This window comes from Coturnix japonica, chromosome 1 (assembly GCF_001577835.2).
Source record: "Coturnix japonica isolate 7356 chromosome 1, Coturnix japonica 2.1, whole genome shotgun sequence".
Lineage (NCBI taxonomy): Eukaryota > Metazoa > Chordata > Aves > Galliformes > Phasianidae > Coturnix > Coturnix japonica.
In genome coordinates this window covers 31,300,544-31,323,727 of record NC_029516.1, presented here as the reverse complement: position 1 = coordinate 31,323,727, position 23,184 = coordinate 31,300,544, and the positions used below count along the sequence as shown (strand labels likewise).

At 39.8% G+C, this 23,184-nt stretch overlaps 1 protein-coding gene across 11 annotated transcripts in view; it reads left to right on the top strand.

The window, feature by feature from the left end:
- Nucleotides 1–23,184, top strand: part of GRIP1 (glutamate receptor interacting protein 1) — a 275,417-nt gene that overhangs the window by 220,256 nt on the left and 31,977 nt on the right. For 6 of the 11 annotated variants that reach the window (XM_015856447.2, XM_015856413.2, XM_015856439.2 and 3 more), the window contains 4 exons: nucleotides 13,423–13,570; nucleotides 15,210–15,379; nucleotides 19,395–19,550; nucleotides 20,241–20,396. In XM_015856447.2, coding sequence (XP_015711933.1) covers nucleotides 13,423–13,570; nucleotides 15,210–15,379; nucleotides 19,395–19,550; nucleotides 20,241–20,396 — 630 coding nt within the window. The remainder of the gene's footprint in view (nucleotides 1–13,422; nucleotides 13,571–15,209; nucleotides 15,380–19,394; nucleotides 19,551–20,240; nucleotides 20,397–23,184) is intronic. The other 5 variants (XM_032443426.1, XM_015856422.2, XM_015856398.2 and 2 more) reach the window with 4 other exon arrangements.

Here is a 23,184-nt window from a genome sequence, read left to right as displayed (position 1 = left end):
TGCAGTCATCTAAGGGACTGAGAAATAAAGGGCGGATTCTGTTTTGTGTATGTTAGAGAGAACTTGGGCTGTAACCCTACAAGCTGAGTTTAAAAAGCCCATCTATGAGGAAACAACAGAAGAAAAATAACCATAATCCTGTATGTGTTTCAGGGAGAGGAAAGCATTACGTGCCTCCCAGGAGGGAGGTGTTTAAGTAATCTAGAAATAAACTAGTCCATCCCCTTGGTGTTTTGTCATCAACATCCAGACTGTGCTGATGGGTTAGGTCAAGGGGAGAAAGCTTGAAAATCACTTCATTCATTTCCTGGTACGCCTTTAGGTGCAGGAGGGCAGATTTTTGTCTCTTTGTACTAAAGGTCATGGTTTATTCTTTATTTTGCAGGACACTTACTCTGAATAAGGATGAACTTTAAAATATTAATCTTTTTAGGTGTTTTTCCTAAATATTGAATGTCTTAATTAATGGCATTCTGGTGCAAAACCGGCATGAATGAGATCTGAAGCAGATCCTTTGAGGCTGCACCACCAAGTGTTCATCATGTGGGAGATGTGTGCTGCTCAGAAAAGATGAGGCTTGTGAGCTGGACATGTAGGTAGAGAAAAAAATCAATGTCTAAACTGAATGGCTTATCTTGAAATCAGCAAAGATACTCAAAGATAATTGCACCAGTGGCATTTCTTACAAAGTGATTTTGTTGCAATGGATTAGACTTCCAAGGCTGTTACTCAGCTGTATGATGATCAAGAGGTTACACTCTGTGTATTTGCTATTCAAATCACATTCCCCTACAGTAATTCTAAAAACCCATGATAACCTCATTTTGCATCTTCTTCTAAATACATGTTTGCCATGCTTAGTTCATTTAAAGAGATCATTTCACAGCCTGTGAATTCAATATTTAGTAGTTCGAGGAAGCAGTGCTAATAAAATATACTCCATATGTTACCCTGTGTTCGGAGAAAAAAAAATAAAAATCATTGGATTTTTCTTTTTTTTTTAATCAACTTGTTAGTGACTGGTGGCGTTTGAGCTTCTGAGTCTCATACTTTTATTTGTAGGAAAGCTGGACATAGTATTCCGACAGCTGTTATTGACTGGTCACGTTGCTATTACAGTGTAGATGCTGGAGGACTCTAATGAAATGATGGTTCTGTGAACATGCATTCAAAATAATCCAAAGGCAAATGCCTGACCCGTTTCCTTCTTAGGGCAGGAGGAGCTGGAAGTGATTTTAGAAAGAGTACTTTTCTAAACCGATCACCAGTTTCATCTTTAGTTGCAGATCTGATGCTAGCAGGAAAGTCATGGCTCACTGCAGCCAGAAAGTGTGCTGAGCTCTCCTGAGGAGAGCAGTGAAGGATAAGACAGCTTCCCAGGGCTGCAGGTAAAGCTGTGGCAAGTGGAGGCTGCTTCTTCCCTTTTCTGTGCCTCCAGACATTTCTTCCCTGACAAAGTTGTATTTTGACATCCTGAACCCCCACCAGTATAGAAACAGTCTTTCTTGTAAATGAGTCAAGTCAGGTGCTGACCCAGATCCTCAGGTTACCTGTATGAAACTGGAGGCAGAGTAGGGCTTTGCTAATGGACAAAAGTGGCTATAGGGCATTGGAGGCAATGAGTCTCTGAGGATAAAAGAGACAGACAATGGAGGAACAAAAGTAGGGATGATAATGAGGAAGAAAGAGCTTTCTGGGGCATGTTTTCCTCTTGCATTACACATGAGCACAAATAACCCATATTGCCTCTGAATTGCAGTGTTCATTTCATTTTTATTTCTGGCATATAATCTGAAAGTTTTATGCATGAAAGAATGGTGTATGTTCACCTTGAGGGAGAACTTTGGGACTTACTTCACGTGGCTTAGAAAATCCCTCCACACTTTCTTTAAAAACTCCTAGTTGGGTTTTTCTTTATCCTTTAATTTTGTGTCCAAAAGCTATTGCTGATTCAGGTTATCCTACCCAAGTTCTTAATTGAAATCTGAAGGCCTCAAGCAGCTTAGAAGGACAAGGAAAAGAAAGAAAGGAAGAAAACCAGGGCTGCAAACACATTGAACCTTTGGTTTCCCCAGTGTCGTTAATATGGTTCTGGCACAATATTCCCAATAGCTGCAAAGAAAATCTAAAGCAAACCATCCCTGCAATTTCTCCTGCCATGTTTTGTCTCAGGGAGTCCACCAGCAACTTAATAACTTGCTGTTCTTAATCACAGTTAACATACTCTTTTGAAAAAGAATCCTAATTCAGGTATTTTAAGTTCTTAAAATGCATTTTATTTTGATTGTTAAATGCAGTCTGCTAGCTGATTCTCTCCACTGAATTGAGTAGCTTTTGCATGCACATGAAGCTGGATCTAATCCCCAGCTACTGCAGTGCTGCAGAGTGCTGCCCTGAGGCGCTCAAGATGAGAGCAATACTGATCCATAGGTGAGCCGTCTGCTGCCTTCCGCAGGGTTAGCTGAGGCCTGGTCCAAGCCCATTTGGCTCAGTGGAAGGCCTCTCCGTGGCTTCAGCTTGGATTTAAAATAGAACCCAGAAGAGAAAAATCTACCTCTTGTCCTACATTTGAAGAGCTTTGCCATTAGGGAAATAAACAGCAGAGCTGTGCTTCTTTGCCCTCCCCCCTGTTTTCCTCAAATAAAGACCCAGCTGATACCAACAAAAATGTCTCCTGACAGTGTAATGCTTCTACTTCCAGCGCAGTTTGCACCACTAAATCTATGTTTTATTTCATTACCAGCATGAGAGTATCTGCTCTAGGAACTGTACAGCCAATTCAATTCTGAAGTGTAGACAAGACTTGTATTATAAGGATCTAACTCTATGCACACTGTCTAATAACAGTACTGCTTACACTGTTTAGTTGCACCCAAGTACAACTCAGTCCTCTCCCAGCAGGGAGTGGGAGGTGATTGTCTCCCTCTACTCTGCTCTTGTGAGGCCCCATCTGGAGTACTGCGTCCAGGCCTGGGGCCCCCAGCACAAGGATGTGGAGCTGTTGGAGTGGGTCCAGAGGAGGGTCACTAAGATGATCAGAGGGCTGGAGCACCTCTCCTATGAGGAAAGGTTGAGGGAGCTGGGCTTGTTTAGCCTGGAGAAGAGAAGGCTCTAAGGAGACCTCATTGTGGTTTTCCAGTACTTAAAGGGAGCATTTAAACAGGAAGGGGAATGGCAGTTTACGAGGGTGGATAGCAATAGGACAAGGGGGAATGGTTTTAAACTGAGACAGGGGAGGTTCAGATTAGAAATCAGGAGGAAGTTCTTCACACAGAGGGTGGTGACGCACTGGAACAGGTTGCCCAAGGAGGCTGTGGATGCCCCATCCCTGGAGGCATTCAAGGCCAGGCTGGATGTGGCTCTGGGCAGCCTGGTCTGCTGGTTGGTGACCCTGCACATAGCAGGGGGGTTGAAACCCAATGATCATCATGGTCCTTTTCAACCCAAGCCATTCTTTGATTCTGTGATTCTGCCCATGAAAAGAGAACATGCCAGGCCCATTTTCTCTTTCCCTCTTGACAAAGATCTTTCTATTCTGGTGCTTCAGCATTAGTATGGGAACAGAGTGTGCGTGCACAGTGTTACTGGTTTTGTGATAAGGTCACCAAAAAACTGTCCATCCAACATCCTACAAAAGGAACTCTTGGATTAGCATCCACCATGTGTTTCTTTTGATATGCGTTTTGGCTTCTGCATAACAGACCAGATTTCAAATGTTAATGGTCAGTGTTATAAATCCCAGGAAAGCACTGTTGCTGCTGGTCTGTCTCATTCAACACGTTCTTCTGTTCTTTAGTTTAGCAGGGAATGTGAGAGAAGTATCATCTGTTGTGTTTAAACTAGAAAACAGCTGCAGAAGAAAAGCAAAAGAGAAAGGCCGTGTTCTTTCTCTGCTTCTTTATGAAACCCCCAGCAGGAGGAACCATGCACTTGAGACTTCTGGAAACCACCTCACAGTTAAGCCTGATTTTTAAGAGCTATGAAAACTTGAGCAGTTCATGACAAGGGTTTTCTTCTGGCCCGCTCCCAACCTCTCCCAGCTAACTGTCTAGGTCTGAATTATTCTTTTGAGCATTTTCAGGCAAAATTGTTCTGCCGTTTCCAGCAATAAGCTTAGAGAAAGTTGTTTTGCCTCTGATGAGAGTGTTGGAGAATCTTTTCTTTGTGAAGATGTGTCTTTTTGAAGCACTGAAATACAGACCTGCACTTTCATAGGTAGTGGTAGAGGGAAAGAAAGCTCTTTTTAGAAAAGTCTCTTTTTCTGCTTATCCCAGTGAAAATCCATCCACTCAGATGAAGCTATATTTGGATGTCCTCAGTGTACCTCTGTGTGCTCAGGAGAAGGAGCATTTTGTGAAGACTTTCTCAAGAGATTTTGCATATATCAGAGCATGGTTTTCCTTTGTCTTTGCAAAGTTTCTTCCAGCTCAGCTCTTCAGGGATGGGAAAGAGTTAAAGCTGCCCATGCAACCTTCCTCAGACTCTGTGGAGCATATGTATTATTATAATGTGTTTAGTTGTAATTATTGCATATGTTTTTTCTTCATCAGTCACTTGTGTGATACTGGGAAGAGCTTGTTTCTTCCTGATGTTGGTGCCTGAAATAAGTCAGGTGAAGCACTTTTTAAATGCCACATTCTCTCCAATGATTGAAGAGGGCGTTTACTCCTCAGTTCTGTTCTACAGATGTTTGCATTTTGGTGCAGTGAATCCCAGTGTAGATGTCTCAGATTGGTCTCTCCAGACTAGCGGATGCTTTTGACCTTCATCTATCTGATCTTCGTTTGTTCTATACAGTGGGGAAAACACTGTGTTTATGCATTGAAGGATGGTTATGAGATAAAATCATGAATAAACTTGTGTTGTAATGCTGCTCCATCCAATAGCTCCCCCTTCCCATAGTGCTCAGGCAAGGATGAGAAGAGGATTCAGTAAGTAAGGCATGAGCATTGGGAAAAGAAAAAAAGGAAGAGTGTTGCTACGAATGAAATAGGCACTGTCTACCTTCTACTTCAGGCTCTCAAAGAGAGAAAATTATGTGATTATGTAATTAAAGAAGAGAGGTAAAAGCAAGTTCATCCAGGTAATATTCATTCTGGGGTTCATTAAATTTGAAGTGCTCTGTGCCCACACGGTGACTGTAATATTTTCCTTTTAATGTTATTCTGTTTGTAAGTAGATGGCTCTGTCCTTTTTTTTTTTTTTTTTTCCCCTTTTAATATGCACTCCTTTTTATAATAATTCATATGTGCTTTACTTATTTTAATCAGCTCCTAAATTGTTTGTGCCAGTTTGGGATTTTATTTTATTTTTTATCATTTGCATAAGCACAGTCTGATAGGGTCAGCTCAGCAGTGCTGAGCAGAATAACCTTCTGAGCACTGCGGCCTCTCATTGTGTGGTGTGTGGGTACTTGAGGTAGTGAGGTGGATGAGGAGAGGAGAGGACGAGGAGAAGGAGAGGAAAGAGGAGAAGGGGGAGAGGAGGAGAGGAGAGAGAGAGGAGGAGAGGAGGGCACGGGAGAGGAGGAGAGGAGAGGAGAGGGAGGGAGGACAAGGGGAGAGGGAAGGAGGAAGGAGAGGAAGAAGGAAGGAGAGGAGAGGAGGGAAAAAAGAGCCTTGCAGGGTGGTGCTGCAGCAAACTGGGAGGCTACCTGTAGAGGTGGCAGAGGAAAGGGTACATGTCTCACTGCTGGGATTCTGGCAGTTATCAGGTGCTTGGGTTTCTGGAAGTCATTGCTTGGCTGGGATTTTGAGAGATATGTGGAATTGGTTTTGTTTGGTTGGGATTTTATTTATTTTGCTAGAAACATATGCTGCAAAGAACATAAGATACTCAGACCTCCTTCTTTTACTTCAAATACATGCACACCCCCTGTGGTTCTGTTTCAGTATTACTCATAACAAGTGTTGGGGAGGGAAAAATTGGAAATAAGCAGACAGCAGGTAAGCAATCCTGGATTATTTTTGCAATTTGGGATCAAAGACTGTATATTCAGAACCAGGACTATGTCTTCTGTTTCAGGTTTGAAGGTGAATTACCTACATTACTTTTCATGTTTTTTTGAACTCCTCTGCTAAACTGCTACTCAGATAATACTGAAGTAGAAAGAGAGCGGTTAATAAAATGTTCTGCCTCTTTCTGCCAAATTTTCATTTTGTGAGTGGTTGGCATCAAATGACAAAATACTCTCTGCCCTTCCTGGCAATGCCAGAGAGCTGCAGAACTCTCCCTCTGCTCCTTGCTGGGTTGATATCAAGGTCAGATCTCAGCCCCATCCTTCTGCGTGGCAGCATTTTATACAGTGGTTGTGCCAACGCAGCAATTATTTATGAGAGCTGTACTAAAGTACAGACTATTGAAAACAAAAGTTTGGGGGGGAAATTGTATTGATGGTGCTTGCTTGTAGCACCAGGAATTCTTCTCTCTTTGGGAAAGCAATGTAGAATATCACTTTAGGTGTTTTCATGTTGTTTATTGGTGTGGTGGGTTTTTTTGTTTGTTTGTTTTTATTCTTTTACTCACTAAACAGACCATGCAGATCTTTAGTCAAGTCTGAAACCTTCTGCCTATTGATCCAAGCAGTTTAACGTTAGCAGAAGTACACCCAAAGCCAGTTCTGCAAGTCATAGAACAGTGCTTATTACATGTGTAGACGTGGCTAACAAGTGCAAAGCAGTGATGAATGTATGAGGCAGTGTGGCTCAGAACAGAAGTTCTTGAGCAAAGTCTTGTCATGCACCTCTAGTGCCCCAGGCAGTCCAGCTGTACAGCAGCACATGGCTCACCTACCTGCTGAGAACCAGAAGGTGCTGTCACAGTCCTGCCCCTTGCTCATGTGGGATCTGGGGCCTGCACAGGGAGCTCACTACTATAGCATTGCATTGCATGATGTTGCCATGTCCTTGTTTGCCTTATCTGCTTCATGTGCACATCAGCTCTTTTATCAAGACATCCTAATTCTCCAGGGCACACCTTTGCTCAGAAGCTTCTAAGGTTATCTGATACATCATTACCACTTTTTATTCCAGAGCAGACAGGAGTTCTGTCAGCTTGGCATAAAGTTTAGGTGTTTGCAGCATTTGTTGCCAGCTGTCAAGTGCTGACAGCAAGCGTCCTTCTGCTCCACAGGCCTTTGAAGAGAATCCAGTTCCACTCTAATTTTTACTGATAGATGGAAACTTAGGGTCATTATCGCAAATAGACGTAATTTTTGGGTACTGCAGCACTTCACAGTAGTGTCTTACAAGCGCACTTGTAAGGGTAGCAGATGTAAAGTTTGACGCGACAGCTGTATCATAGTTTGCAGGTGGAGGTGCAAGTTATGTTTTCTTTATTTGTTCTACTTGTTATGGTTGATCCGGTATTAAATCCATACAAGAACTGGAATGTTTTGAAAAAAAATCAAAAGTCTCTATTGTAGTTTCCTGCTTTACCTGCAAGAAAAGCTAAACATGAGAAGCTCTTTTAAACATGTGTCTGTGTGCATCTGTGCATCTATGTGTTCTGTAAAGGGGAAAATGGTGTATTACAGGATCTCTGTGGAAGAGATAGTATTATTTGCACTGTTTTAGTATTATTTGCACTGTTCTGGGGTCTGTCCTATCCTGGGAGATGAGTTTAAAAAGTTACTGTTCTGAGTTCCATTCCTGGAATGAAATGCAGGCAGAAGTTTGTTAGAGCTGACTTCTGCAGACATCTCACACTCAGTCATGCTGTTTTGAGGCTGTTTTCAGGAGCCGCCTTTCCATCAAAATTGGATGTCTGAGGCCCAACTTGCCGAACTAGCTGTCAAATTGTGTTTATATACTCCTGAGCTCTGAATCCTTGTGCTGCCACCGGAGGATGAAGATTTGAGCTTTCAGTAGTTCTTTTCAGTGCCACCTGAATTTATTATGAAGTAGTCATTTTTTCAGGCAACAGAGGAGAGAAATGGCAGAGCCCGGACTTGTTTGGAATGCTCTCAGGCTGACCTTAAAGAGGCAGATTTAGGGTCATCTGCACAGGCTCCATCAGCCACTTTCCCTCGCTGGGTTAAGCTCAGTGGTAGGTAAATCTGGTTTTAGATTAATGGTGCAAGTAAAAAGAAAGATGGAAATAAATGAGGAGAATGGGATTCGATACAACTTTTGAGTGGAGGAGAGATTCAGTAAAAAATGAAAGATGTCTGAGCCTGAGACAGGGTGGAAGTAGAAGCATGGGTACATCCTCACCCACACTGTTCTGAAGGCAGAGGTGGTTCCTCAGTGGTTGGTAGGCAGCTCTGAGCTGAGAAAGCTGATGGGGTTAAGGTTGCAAAGTATGAAATTAAGTAAAGGCAGCTGCTAAGCTTTTGATCTGCAGAGCATGGGTGCATTAGTGGCAGATAAATAAGCTGCAAGAATTAGGTGAGAAGAGGAAAATGGAAAAAACGGGGCCAGCCAGTTGACAAGAATAGGAAATTACTTGCGTATCGGAGAGGAGACAGATGATGCATTCATTTGAAGACTGTAATGTCTCCATTTTCCATTTGGAGGCTGAGAGGTCCCTCTGATTTCATTGTCACTCATTCTGCTAGCATCCTCTTGAAATTATTCCTATTTCTTACTTTTAAATGTTGATTATTCTAAAAGTGAGTGTGTAAAATGCCACTGGAAGCTTTTTCCTTTTTTTTTTTTTTTCTAACAGCAGTTTCATCTTTCTCTGTGAATTCTATGAGCTTTCTTCCAATTAGCAGCCCAGCGTTTCCAGTGTCATGCTGTTATTGGCAATAAAGAAAAAGACACTGCTATATTTTTAAAAATTATTTCATTACTGTTTTTGCCCCTCTAACCCTCTAATTCCAGCTGAGCCAGATAAAATAAGAGCAACTATTGCTCACTCTATGGCCGGCCTGAAACATGCAGGTGCTCCATAGGCAGTGGAAGAGCAGTAGCCCACATATGTTATAGCATACTGTAAGTAAGTCAGGCCTTGGAGACTGTCAGTGACCCTTTGAACAAGAACATTATTTAATTTTTAAACAGTTGTTTTATTATTAAAGAAACTACCACTCTCGCTCGCTGGATATTGCTGGCGATGTATAATGCCGGCTTACTCTCTTCCAAAACATATTTTAGGGTAAAGTCTCACATGTCATTAAGCTTATTAATATTTTCTGTATTCCAGCCCTCCAGGGAGAATTACAAACACTGTCAATGACTTTGAGCTTTTCAGCCATCATTATCAGAGCTTGCTAACTGGCACTGATTCTAGTTCTCCCCTAAGATCTGGGATGAAAAAATGCTACTCCTCTAAATGCAGCATGAACAAAGCCAGGCTGCAAATATTATGCAATATTCGTAGAATAGAATTCTGAAGCCAGGATTATGTTTCAATACTCTTTGTGTGTGCTTCAGTACCGTGTGTGGTTTACTTATATTATAATATTGCTCTGAATGAACAATAATTAGCCTACCCAGTCATAGGGCACCTTGAAAGTTCCTCCTGTGCCTTTCAGATGCTGCAGAAGTTTTATTCCTACCCCTCTTCCTTGCTGCTGCTTCCCCTTTTGTAACCATTGACCCATGATCCCACTGTCTATTACCATTTTAAAAAAATATGTAATCAATATTCCTTTTTGCTAAGTGGGTATTTTGAATTTGTTGTGATCAAATTATCTTTAAAGTAAAAGGAAAGGGGGTGACATCAGGAAGCAGCCTCCCAACTCCAAAACATTAGCATTTAAATAAGCATCAATCAGATGCATGTGTGCAAGGGAGACTTAGATAATCATCTCGCTGGTGTTAAATATAAGCAAATGAAAATGCCCCAATGAAGGAAAGTAAAAATGATAGCAAGATAGACTAAGGCATATTTCAGCATGTGACTGGTCTGGTGTTGCTTGGTACATCACACAAGCAATGAAGAACAGTACCAAAATTGGCCTTTTAAAAATATCTTTTTATGACCATGTGGACAGTAAACCTGGGGAAAGAAAAGGTATTAGTGGGGAGAAATATGGAGGAAAGGCAGAGGTGGAGAAAAGCTTCCCCACTCTCAGCAAGTCTTTCTCTTGTGCACTACAAAGAACTAGTCACTTTTGAGCTTGGTGGGTTTGGTTCCTATTTTGCTTGAGGCCTTTGAAAAGGCAGACAGTTGGAGAAGGTCAATCACCTCCCACTGGGAAAGCATGAGAAGGGAACTAGCAGGGTCATAGGATGGCAGACTATTATGAGTGTTGCTGTCACAGATAGGATATGATGGGTAGGATGTGATGGTGCCACTGGACTGCTAGGAGTTTGGGCATCTTTAAGTCTTGCAGAGAGAACATTTCAATGGACACAAAGAATGCTCTTTCTGAGCTGGTGTTCATTTTAAAAAAATAGTCCTTAAGAATACAAAAAGCAAACCATATAAAAGATGACAAGTTTCATGAAGTGTTTAAGATGCTATTTGACAGTAATGAATAGTTTGCAGGTTAATGAAGAGAAGTGGATGTGAATGCATGTAGCATCCTTGAGTGCTTTTTGCACTGCTTCATCCTCAGTTAAAAAGTGCTGTAAAGGGCTTTGCAAAATAGTCTCAATGGGAAGTGTAGCTGCTATAGCCACAGGTCTTAGAAACAAAACTCATTCAACCTGCTAGAAATTCTGCCTGGTTACTCAGTCTTAAATGTGTACAACTAGCCCTGGACTTTACGTGCCCTGTAAAAAATGTATCGACTTTGATTTTCACATTTCAGCTCTGTAGCTTTCCAAAGGAATGGCAAATACTTCAGCCCTTCCTGATGGAAACCTATGGTATGTCTGACACCTGAAATATTAAACCATATCTGGAAAAATTGCTCCATTTGCTTTCTGTGGGTTGCAGAAGTTCCATGTGAAGGTAATGAAAAAAGATGTGAGGGACAGGAGAGAACAGTTTTTTGATCAAGAAAATATATTTCTCTGAAATATTGACTTACCTTGTGACAGAAGTGAGATAAATTTAGATATCTTAATGCATTACTACAAAAACATGAAAACTTTGCAAGGGGAGGGTTGTAATGTTTGAGGAACTATACATTTATTTATTGATATGAACCAGTGCAGACTTGCTATATACACATATATATGTGACATGTAAATACTGCTTTCAGTCAGAGACTACAGAAGAGAAGGCTACATGGACCTGCTATATACAGCTTTAAGGTGAAAAATTGTTAGCCCATTTACAGCCAGTGCTTAAAGGTAGCAGATAAAAAAACTGTCATGCTTGCTAACAGAAGAAACATATTAGCATGCAGAAAGCAGTGCTGCAACCTATGGGAGGTTTTAATCACGCCTCGTGTACTGATTGAGATGCAGTGTTCAAAGGTGAGAAAAATTATTAACAAAATCAAAAATCTGGAGCATTTTTCATGCAAACATTCATCAGTGTATCTTATGTAATTACGTAGTCAATAAATCAGCATAGTCTGTAAGTGCTTCAGTCACGGTGTAAATATCTTAATGACTGAAACATCCTCACACATGAATAATTTATACCTGTATCATTCATTTTTCATACCCATGCTTTACTTCGACATGATGAACTAATCCCTCTCTGTCAGGGAATGTATGCTTGATTATTGCCCTCTGATTTCTCTTCCTTGTGTTTATTATCCACAGTTAGACACACTCCACTTCTTCTTTTCTGGTTCCTCTAATGTAGTTATCCTGTTTATTCATCCTGTCTTTCTTGGTTTGCCTTCCCAGTGCATTTTAACAGGCACCTGGGAAATAATGGTGGGACATAAGCTGGTAGCGCATTTCTCAAGTAATTCTGTTGCACCATCTTGAAAGATTTATTCATTCTTGACAGATTATATTTGAATATATAGCTTCCCTTCCTCTCCTCAAGGCGATCGCTACGGAACGGACCTGTGATGAGCAGTAACAATTTCAGTTTTATCATTTCCTGGATCCATCTGAGTTCAAACCTTTGCCACAGGACTCATGACAAACATCCTTCATGACCTCTTCCCATACATTTGTAAATATGAGCTTGTTTGTAGTTCCAGAAAACAATGAAATTTTCAAGAAGAAGAAAAAAAACCCCGTTTCTCAGCACAGGAATTGGGAATTCTTAAATTCTGCTCTGCTTATTCAGCTGTGCGCACCCTGCCCAGGTTAGGCGCTAAACCAGAGCATCTAAGACATCAGTTTGATTGCTGTAAGGATTCCTCCTTTAATTACCAGAGGAGGACAGGTGGCTGCTAAGGGCTGTTCACCCAGCTTTAAATCTATTAGTACCTGAAGTACCAGACAGTAATGCTTCTGGGTGGACTCTCTTTTGGGATCGTAGTTTAAAGTTTGGTTCAGATTTATAGAGAACCTTATTTTGGTGGTGTCTGTGGAAGTTCAGCCTTTAAAAAGTCAGTCCCCAGTTGGGCTCAGAAATACGTAGCTCAGAATTAATGGGCACTTTCAAAAATACCGAGTGTCTCTTTCTAACTCTCAAGTCTCTAGCTGGGAAAAAAAAAGATGAGAGAGTTGTAAAAATTGTCTGAATTTGTGGGGGAAAAGTGTGTTTTATAATTCTTAACTGTTGCTTTATTGGTATTGTATGTTATTCTATCCAAGCACGTTTTTCTCTTCATGTTTGTGTCCAGTTTACCTGCATTACTCTCCAGCTATGAAGAACACCTCGCATGACTAGTAGTTAAAATTCTCATACTGTTTGTTGTATCATCATATATAGCTTGTTACAGTAATATACAGCTTCACAGTCTTACTCTTCTGTGGCAGGATGACATTTTTGGACTCATTTTTTAGGTTCTAGACTATATGGAGTACCTTGATCCCTGTCTTTTCCATGCTCCATCTGCAACTTCTTTACAGCTTTTGAGAGACGTCGCAGCTGTACATTTTCCTTGTATTCTTATAGCAGGCTCCAGTACTCCATGTATATGAATCGCTACTGTTGTATAGTACATCATTCAGTAGCTTCACTCCAGCATGTCTCTACTTACACACTTTCTTTTACTCTGATGGTAAGTATCTCTGAAGCCTTCTCATATCACTTACTTTACCACATTCCTTTTACATCCTTACAGGACCCCTTCACTTACTGTATTGTAACTAAGGTCATTTATTGATAGATGGGTATCAACTTCTGAGTATTCTCAGGCAGTCTCCAGAACATGTTTCACCCCTATCACTGACTGCCTTATTTTGGTATTTAGGAAGCAGCTTTCTTTTTTCACTGTTTGCTCATCTATTTATTTGTGACCTGTTGGAAAGCAGTACTTTATCCCATGACAGTTCTTCATGCCTAAACTGGGGACATTCCAGATTTTTTCTGTGTGTCATATTGTCTGATAAGAAAAATAGAATAGACAGAAATTTTATTTGGGAAAAATAAAAAATAGAAAAGAAAAAAGAAAATGGCATAAATACTACACTGGTATTGTACTCAATTTTTGTTGTCTAATTTTAACAGATTCGGTTTCAACAGCATCTGGACCACTGCTTGTTGAAGTTGCCAAAACTCCTGGTGCGGCTCTTGGGGTTGCACTGTCCACTTCGATGTGCTGCAACAAACAGGTCATTGTCATAGACAAAATCAAATCTGCAAGCATTGCAGACAGGTGAGTGTGACATAGAGCTGACACTGCAGATCCATTCATTTTTCTTTTAATTTATTTATTTTTTCCCATTTTTGCTTAAATTGGTTTTGTTTTGAAGAAACTTGTCCTTATTTAGATGAATTTGACCGAGCCATGTGCTATCAGGGTTGCTAGGTCTTAAAATCAGCACTTTGTCAGATCATGGTTCCATACTGCAGAGTTTAAGAATTCCAGGGCACCATTTACATTAGCTAGTTCACATAGTTTTCAGTGACATAAGTCAGTCCCAATGTAATACATGGCTGTTGGTTGCTCTGTACAACAGAGGAGTTTAGAGGTCTGTTCTGACTTAAATGTAATGCTGCAGAATAAATTAATATTAAAAAACAACAACAACAACAACAAAACCACCACTGGAATACATACAGCAAGCTCACAGTATGGGACAGCTGTCAAGGGAAGTAAATTTTGAGGCTTTGCAACCCTGAAGTGTTATTTTAGAATATACCATTTATTCTTGTGTTACAGTGAAATGGAACTTCTGTCTGGATTTTCTTATTGACATTTTAGAATACAATTGAGTTATTAGGAAGACTGGCTTCTGTATTTCAGAGTTATTTTGCTGTAATTTTTCAACTTCATTTATACCCCATTCTGCTGTGTTTAGCTCAGATGGTATGTAAAATAGAGGGGAAAAATTACAAATATTTTTCCCTTGTGATTTATAGCTGTAGCAGAGCTGTGGGATTTATCTTTGTGTGTGTGTGTGTGCGTGTGTTTTTACATATACAGTGTGTTTCTATATACATACCTCTATCTAAAAATTCCCTAAATATTACGTTTCAGCAGCAAATTCCTCCTGCATGTTCCCAGTCACCCTACCTTGTAACACCTCTTTGACAGTGGTGCTTTGGGTAGCACCCACTTGTAGCAGTGAGTCTACAGCTCCTCTGTGGGCTTTTCCCTACAGTAGAAACTTTGAGAGTGACGGCCATTGATCCAGGGGTGTTCTCCAGTTCAATGGTGCAGGATGCTTTAATTTTCTCCCTCTGTTTTTTCCCATTTCGCAGGGGGTAACCAATTAAAGGAGCTGTCCACTTGACTGGTACGTCGGGATGCTGACTGCTGTGTTTGCATTTCTCAACTCATCCAGTAGCCAGTCTCTTGAGTGCAGCAATATTTAGCAGATAGCCCCCTCCCCACCCAACTCCTTAAGTCGCCATGCTAGCCCTGGTTTCATTATTTGTTTGACTACTGCATAATTTCATCATCATTTACAGCTTTTGTACTAATAAATGTTTGAAATATAACTCAAAAAATGATGAACTGGGTGCTTGTGTGAGGGATATGTGACCAAGTTATGAGTCTCCTTAAGTTCTTCTCATTTATTCTGCCGCCATTTGCATATATTTTAGTAGTCAGCTACCCCATTGCAGTTCTGTGAGTGATGTCTTGGCATATGCTGTATTAACTGAATTGTTTTTAAGGTTTGTACTAATAGATATAAAGTCTCACCAGTGACAATGCCTACAAAACACAAATCTCTCCCGAAAAAGAAAGAAAACGCTCATAGTTGTCATGACCAGTTTGAAGGCAGTAAAACTCATTTTCCCAGCGGAGAGCATACCTGATCATACTGAGTTTTTTTCCTTTTGTATAGATGTGGTGCATTACACGTAGGAGACCATATTCTGTCCATTGATGGTACCAGCATGGAGTACTGTACGCTGGCAGAAGCAACACAGTTTCTTGCTAATGCAGCGGATAATGTGAAACTTGAGATACTTCCTCATCACCAGACACGGCTAGCACTGAAAGGCCCAGAGCATGGTAAGAGAATCTGTAACACCAAATTCCACTTTATTTTCCTGTCTTTTACTTTACCTGCACTTGCTGTATGGCCAAGAAAGCTATGATAGCAGTCATGTCTGTATATGTTGCTTCAGCTCCCCAGGTTATGCTTCTGCAGTTTCTGAGCAGCTTTGTGTTTTCTCAGTCTTAATGTACCCTCTGAGTTCCTACAGATAGAGAAAGAAATGTTTTACTGATAAATGCACACTTGTAAGTGAACATACAGACACCTGTTGACTCTACTGTTGTAATCACTGAGATTACTGGGATAACTATGTGCTTCAGTGGATGATTCTTTGAGTTGATTTTTCAAACTGGAGAAGGAAGGGAGGAACACAGATTGACATCTTTTCAGAATACTGAATCAGTTATAACTTCTTCAGTGATAGACTTTTTCTCCCTTATAATACTTCAAAAATAATTATTTCCTCTTGTTATTGGATTATTATTTATTGCCATCATCTTTTAAAAATACTTATGAGATTGCTTCATGGGTGCATTGGCAGTTCTTATGAAAAAGGTTTGTTTGGGAACAGTTCCCGAGATCCCAACCCTTTTTCACCATGTTGCCTATTTCATAACAACACACTTAAAGAGAATAGCTTTCCATTTTCAAATCAAATATGTATAAAATAGCATTTGAAGTTTGAAAATGGAGGCTACCTGTCTTGTCTTCTAACTAATCCTGGAAAAGTGGATAATTCACAGTATTCATAAATTCAGTGTAAAATATCAGCATAATGGATGTCAGAGAAGTAACAAAGGTTATAAGATCCACAGAGAATAGGTGCCTATGTTAGAGCATGAGTAAATGGCAGCAATTTCTGAGCTTAAAAGCTTATACTGTGCCTCTGCCTCTTCTGGACCAACACAAGATTTCTGAAGCCTAGAAATTTTAGTGTTGATAAATGTTTTTGGACATCTATCTACTATCCAGGCTGTCCCTGGAAAAACAATGCTGTAGTCAGTTTGTCAGAGTGGTGGATATTGAGCTATTGTTGAGGATATTCTAGTCTGTCCTAGGGTGAGCAAAAAGTAACCCTTGCAATACCACGTTGTTCCATTAGTTAAATGCACCTCTCTCCCCTTTAGAGTTAGGTTCCTTTGAGGAAGAAGGGAGTGAAACTGCAGAATACAGAGAACAAATTTTGTGATATATTTCCTTTTCACTTTTGACAGCATGCTACAAACAGATCCTCCCTTTTTATAGCAAAGACACCACACATTCAAATTTGGGCTAGTTAAAAAACATTTTAATAGAGTTTATTTTGGGAAGATGAGTTCTAGGGCCAAAGATTTATTTAGATGACTTTATTTCTTGAAGCATTTTGTTTCTTAGTGAAAATTTGAAGTGTTGTTAATCTGCTAGTTGCCTTCAACTAATGAGGATATTAGATAAATCAGTGCTCTTTCCATGCTGGGCTTGTAAACTGGTTGTTAAAAAAATCATATCAAAGGGATCTGCAAAAATGATGTAAGTGTATCTTTTGGGGAAAAAATCTCCCTACAGTAATAAAATTGTTTTCTTAAGTAAGCTGACATACATAACTAGAATTCTTACAGCCCTTTCCAGCCCCTCACCAGGTGGTGCTTCTCCAATATCACAACAAATTCAGGAGGTAATATGCTTTATGGAAGCAAGAATACTTTTGGAAACAACCTTTCATCAGGTGTGGTATGGCCTAGATGCTGCAGAATTTGAAAAGCTCCCTTTATATATCTGGGATAAGCTGAGTCATTAAGGCTGTATCTGTTGAGCTCAGTTATTGGGCTTCTGGGAACACGTTAGGAATTTAAAATGGACAGGGAAGTCAGTATATAAAATAAATTGAAATTTCAGCCCTAAAATAAAATGGAGAACACTATAGAAGATCAGATTTATTTATTTTTTTTGTGGTTTTGTTTTTTGTTTTTGTTTTTTTTTTCCACAGTGCTGATAATATTCGTTTCTCTTGCTGCCCCATTAGTTTTATGTTGGCTGCAAACAACTCTGGGTTAGAATGGCTCAAATTACTAGTAAATTACTACTGTTGCACACGATAGGATTTCCTTTTACAGAATGTTTGTTGAGCTGGGATTATCCTTCTACAAGCTGAGCAAACTGAATTTGTGTACCCGACTGCTTTGTAGGACATTTTTATCTCTATTCTCAGTATGAAAATAAAACATGAAAAAAAAAATCAGAGACTACCAGATGACTTCCTGCTGGAAGCAGTCTTTTTAATTAAACAAGGCTTACAGCAACTTGAAAATAATGAAAATCCACCTGGCCACGTTGTTCTTATCAGATCTTAATTTTTATACCATACTTAAATCCAGAAATCTTGATGCCTGTGTACATAGTCAGAGAGATATTTTCCTTTGAGAAGATACGATAAGCCTGTAAGATACACAGTGCATCATCAGGCTACTGTTTCTGGGATTTTTTTCTTGTTTGATGTGTGAGATTTTCTGAAGTCATTGAGGCTGAGGCACTCAGAGAGGCAGACCAGCCAGTGTAGGTCACTGGCATCTCATGCATCCTTTGCTGTAGAGACACCCTCACCTCATTTGTTACCTGTTGAGGAAAATAAATATAAAAACATTAATTCCTTTGGTTCAAGAACATGTCAGAGCAGCTCCAAGAGGTTGGGGGCAATGGGGTGCCCTCGGGGAGGGATGCAGGTCCAGGGCACCCTGACCTGGGACTAGACCACATCATGCCAGGGCCCATGGAGCCCCAGCTGTGAGGCCATGAGGATGGAGTAGGCCCTTGTGCTCTCCTTTCCCTCATGTACTCTTCAGTGTTGTGTCAGGCCTGGCTTTTTAGTCAGCAAATGGTTAATATATTCTAATAATTAACAAATCATTGCTCCTGTAGTATGAAGTGAATCGAAACTATAGCTTTCCTTCTGGCACATTGTGGTGCTTGCTGCAGCAGCTTCCATTTTCCCCAGTCTGTCATGGTTCAAGATGTAAACACAAAGTGGCTCCAACCTAAAATGACAGACTTCAGACTACTGTTAAAGTCTGGCATGGGGTTGCTATGTGCCTGCAGCCTTATAGGTGATACAGTTGATGGGCCAAAGGTGATAGCTTAGGTTTCTCCATATGGGTGTACCTCTCTTTTCTATTTTATTTTTTTTTTAAGACAAAAAGACAGAGAGCAGTTTCTGTAGTGCTCCGCTGTGGTTCAGCAAGAACTACATTGAGTTGAATAATGATCAGACTATTTAATGAAAGGGTGTTTCAGTCATTTTCTTTTAATATTTGATACATCAGCTGAAGTACTTCCTGTCCTCTTGGTAAGTACTGGCCTTCATCTTTGGCATATGGGCTCTCCATACTTAGAATCAGCAATCAAACCCTGTCTCAAATTTTATCCAGAAATACAAATTCTAAAGTTTTGAAGACTAAATTAAAAGAAAAAATTGCATATTCAAATAACAAATAAGAGCTCTAGATTTTTCTTTTCTTTTCTTTTTTTTTTAAATGAGACTTCAGGGTAGCATTTCTGTGCTGTTGGGCTAGGGATGTTGTTTGTGGCATAGAATAGTCTAATAATAGTATATGCTGTCAAAATTAAAATATTGATGCAGTAAATTGAAATGACTGTCATGCAGTGTGTGTATGGTATCTGAACATAGAGATTTACTAATCTCCAGTTAGTGATCACGTATGATACTTTAATATTTTCTAAAGAAATTTGCTACCTTAGCTCCTAAAGCCAGAAGGAAATTAGAAAACGATTCCACACTAATATTTAAAAAAAGGAACACAAGCAAACAAGCAAACAATCAAAAGTATTTATTCTGAGAAGATACATTATTTTTGTTCCCCAAGATAGCACCTCCCGGTAAGAAGACAAGACCAGGTTATTTATTATTTCATTTATATTATTTTCAATTCATTTTCATTTTTGGACTTTTTTTGTTTGTTTATGTAATTCAGTTACCTTTCCCTCTTCTCTGGTCCTTTTGTTTTCTGATTTTCCATCGTCCCCTCATGTGGGCAGTGAAAGTTCAAGGAAGCAACAGGCAACATACCTGGGATTCGTGTGCCAACAGCCACAGCGTTCTCCTCACCTACCACCATTATAACACCTACCACCCTGACCATTGCAGGATGCCAGCAATGAAATTCCAGAAAACGTCTCCTCAAAAAAGCCTTCGTAATGTTCCACTCCTTTTCCTGCTGATGTAGTCTCTCCTCTTCTTCTTCCTCCTTTCCCTCTTCTTTTACTCATAGTTTTCTCATTTCAGGCACTAAAATCTTTTCAGTTTTATGGATGCTGCACTTTTTCATAGCCATGCTAAGGTTATTTCTGACATTTTATGCCTTTTTCTTTCTGTAACAAGACATCCTTTGTAGGCAGGAAAAGGCTTGGCAATTCTTGATGAACTCATTCTTCTGCTCTATGAGTAGATGAGTACATTTGTGTAGTGTATATGAAATGCAATATTTGCATGCAAAACATAGCTTACAAATATTTTGTCAGAAATTACCTACTACAAAAAGACGTCTCTAACCTCAGTATATCTAGATATAGTAGTCTGCATCAATTCATGGATATATGTTGAAAATTTTGATTTAACATACTTGTCCTGAAGAAAGGTGTGTATTATTAATGTAATTTCTCTATCTACAGTATCTTTGTTAGCTTCCAGCAGGCATTTTCGTTATATGCTAGCTGTACTTCTAACCAGGGTCACCTATGCAGTTCAATGTTTTTGTTATCAGAAATGCACAACCCATTCCTGTGCATCATACTCATTGTTTGATTCACTGATGAGTTATAGGCATGTGCCGCACTCTTCTGTGAAGGCTGAGTGCTGTTTGCCAAGTGTTTGATTTCTTACAGCAGCTTTGGTGTCTTCATCCTTCTCTCCTACCTCCATGAGTGCATACAGCCTGAGTTCCCTGAACATGGGGACCTTACCTCGCAGCCTCTACTCCACCAGCCCACGTGGGACAATGATGAGGCGGAGGATGAAAAAGAAGGACTTCAAAAGCTCCTGTAGGTGGTAACAGCAACTGCTCAAAATGTGCAATAATGGGTGGAGGAGGGGGAAGATGCAGAAGAAAGGTACAAAGTACTTTAATTAATTTATGTTAGGCAGAAAAGAGAACAATTGGTGTTTCTTTTGGATGTGGGGAAAAGTCAGCATAAAAATATTTTTCCAAAGCTAAAATGTGATAAGTAGAGGCCATAGGGCTGAACTATCTCATCTGGAATACATAAAGCAATATTTCCTTCAGTCGATCCTGCAATGGTTTGTCATGATGTTACTGAAGCAATTTTCAAATTCCTTTTTCAAATCTTCCCATTTTCACTGGGGAATAGAATTCATAGCTGAACAGTTAAAAAGAGATTGCTGGTAAGTTCAGCTATCATATTACAAAACGAGAAGAGCTTGCCACTGTACCTTATTGGTAGTTCTGATGTTATCATCTACACCACATCAAGTACAATCGTTTTTGTTAGAAAGAGTGACAAATAGCAGTGAAAACTAAATAATTGTCTCTGGCCACTCTCTGAAATTCAAAGCATGAATTTCCCATGTGTCAGTAATTCTGCGAACCAGAATGAATATATTTCAGTCTGTTCCACTTGGTATATTGGGAAGTATACACTGGGCCAAGAGCACGCTGTATAAATGCAGTTTCCCAGGCTCCATTAAGAGTCGTCTCTCCTTTAGCTTATGTGTCAACGTGTGACTTTCAGCATCAGCTTCAGCTCAGTTTCTTCAGAACAAGGAAGTGGACAATGCTGTGTAACCATCTGATCCATCTAATAATGCTCACAGATCCACTCTGGAAAAACTGAACTTCTGCATATTCCACTGCTGCTGCCCTGTACTAAAGATTTCCCATGGTCAGAGCAGAACAGCAGTCTCCAACCAAGCCCAGGCACTATGGAAATGAGAGGAAGAATTTGAGAGTGGAACTGAGGTTTTGTAGTCTTGCTCATTTTTCGTTGTTTGTTTGTTCTTATTTCTTTTGTAAAGCAAATATTTTTGCATAGCCTCACATTTACGAGCATCTTTTATTTTATTCCGACAACTCATTTGTTGACATGATACCTTCTAGTGCATCCTTTGATGTCATGGGGAGATAGCATGTCCATCCATTCTAAAATCAGTAGAAGTCCAGCTCTTACATGTCCTCACATGAGAAACAGTAGTAGTTTTACACTTACGCTAATTAATTTGAATAGTAAAATAATACTGGATGAAAAAACAGTTCTTAGTCTGTGCTCTGTTGTAATGGTTGGCTACAACAAAGGCCTGTTAACCATTTTGTAATTTTAATATCATGCATCTTGGAGATGGCTGTTACTTAAGATGGATTTTTCAGATATTTTTCATTCAGTGCCCTGCAATTTGTTGTCCTGCAAAGGCTCAAGCAAGGCCAATAACATTAAAACGAGACAGTCACATAAGCACTGCAGCCCACCTCAGATGTTCATAAAGTCAGAAGTCTCTGGAGATGAGGGTCTGCAATGATTAAACAAATCTCTAGCCAGGACATTTTAGAATAGGCTTTATTGTGGAGAGGTTTATTCTGCATTTGCCTGATTGTGAGATCTGAATATGCAGCATTGAGAAATACATGGAACTAGCCCAGTCACTGGATGGGCAAAGTCTGACTATGCTTAACTATAAGCAGTGATTCCTTTAGAAACCATGAATCAGAGGTAACATTAGAGGAACTGGCTGGCCACCCAGGCTTGCTTGCCCTGTCTGTGAGCTTGCTTTTCAGCCCACGCGGAATTCCTTACTGCTATTGCTAGACTTCTGCCTGTTCTTGTGACTGCAATAACAACCAGATTAAGAGATGCTCAGTGGACTAAATGTGCTACAAGTGACCATGACAGAGAAAGACTGGTCCTGTACCTTTCCACCACCTATCAACAAGACTTGGCAAACCTTACTCCTCTCCCTTTGTGAGAGATTCATGAAAGCCAGGTAGCACTGACTGCTGTCCTTTTTATAGAAAAGGAATAGCACGTTCTCTTAATTTTAGTGATCCTTTTGTTGTTAATAATCCAAGGGTTTTTTTTTTTTTTAAGGTAACAGTAAATCTTTTTGGATGGCATTTGGGAAGAAAAGGATGTATTGATGAAGAGTGCTATAAAGTTTACATTGCCAATTATTTAGGAAAAGCTGCATAAATTAATGTGATCATTCCAAAATTTATGATGACGAAGCACGATGGTACAGAAGGCTTACAGCATTTTTATGGCCAGGAGTTGCAGTCGTTGTATTAGTTATGCAGATCTTTCCAACTACGTGGCTGTATAAATTGAAGGCATGCCCTGCTGTCATGTGCTTTATTTACGCCACTTGTTTCCCATCTTTATTCTTCCTCTGCTTTTTTGATTTTAAATGGTACTCATTGTAAAAATACATAGACTATTATTTGGTTAAAATTTAAATCCTGAGGTATTTGTAATAATACTTGAAAGTCAGACATAGATTTATACCAACTTACTTGATAGTTACTAGGAATGTATACTTCTCAGCACATCTAAGCCAGCTGCAAGAAGGAGGAACAAGGAATAATTTCTATTTTCCAAGGCTCAAAGTGGGACACTGTATACTTACCTTTGATAACATCTTGTTCTGCTTCTCTTACAGCTGCAGGAATACTAGTAACAAGTACATAACCTTCACATGCAATATGATTTACATACTGCATAGCATATAGTAAACCAGCCCCTATAATTGTCACTAAGAATCAGATACCAAAAAAAAAGTATGCTGAATGCACCCTGTATCACTAGTAAACAGAGTTCTCTGTAA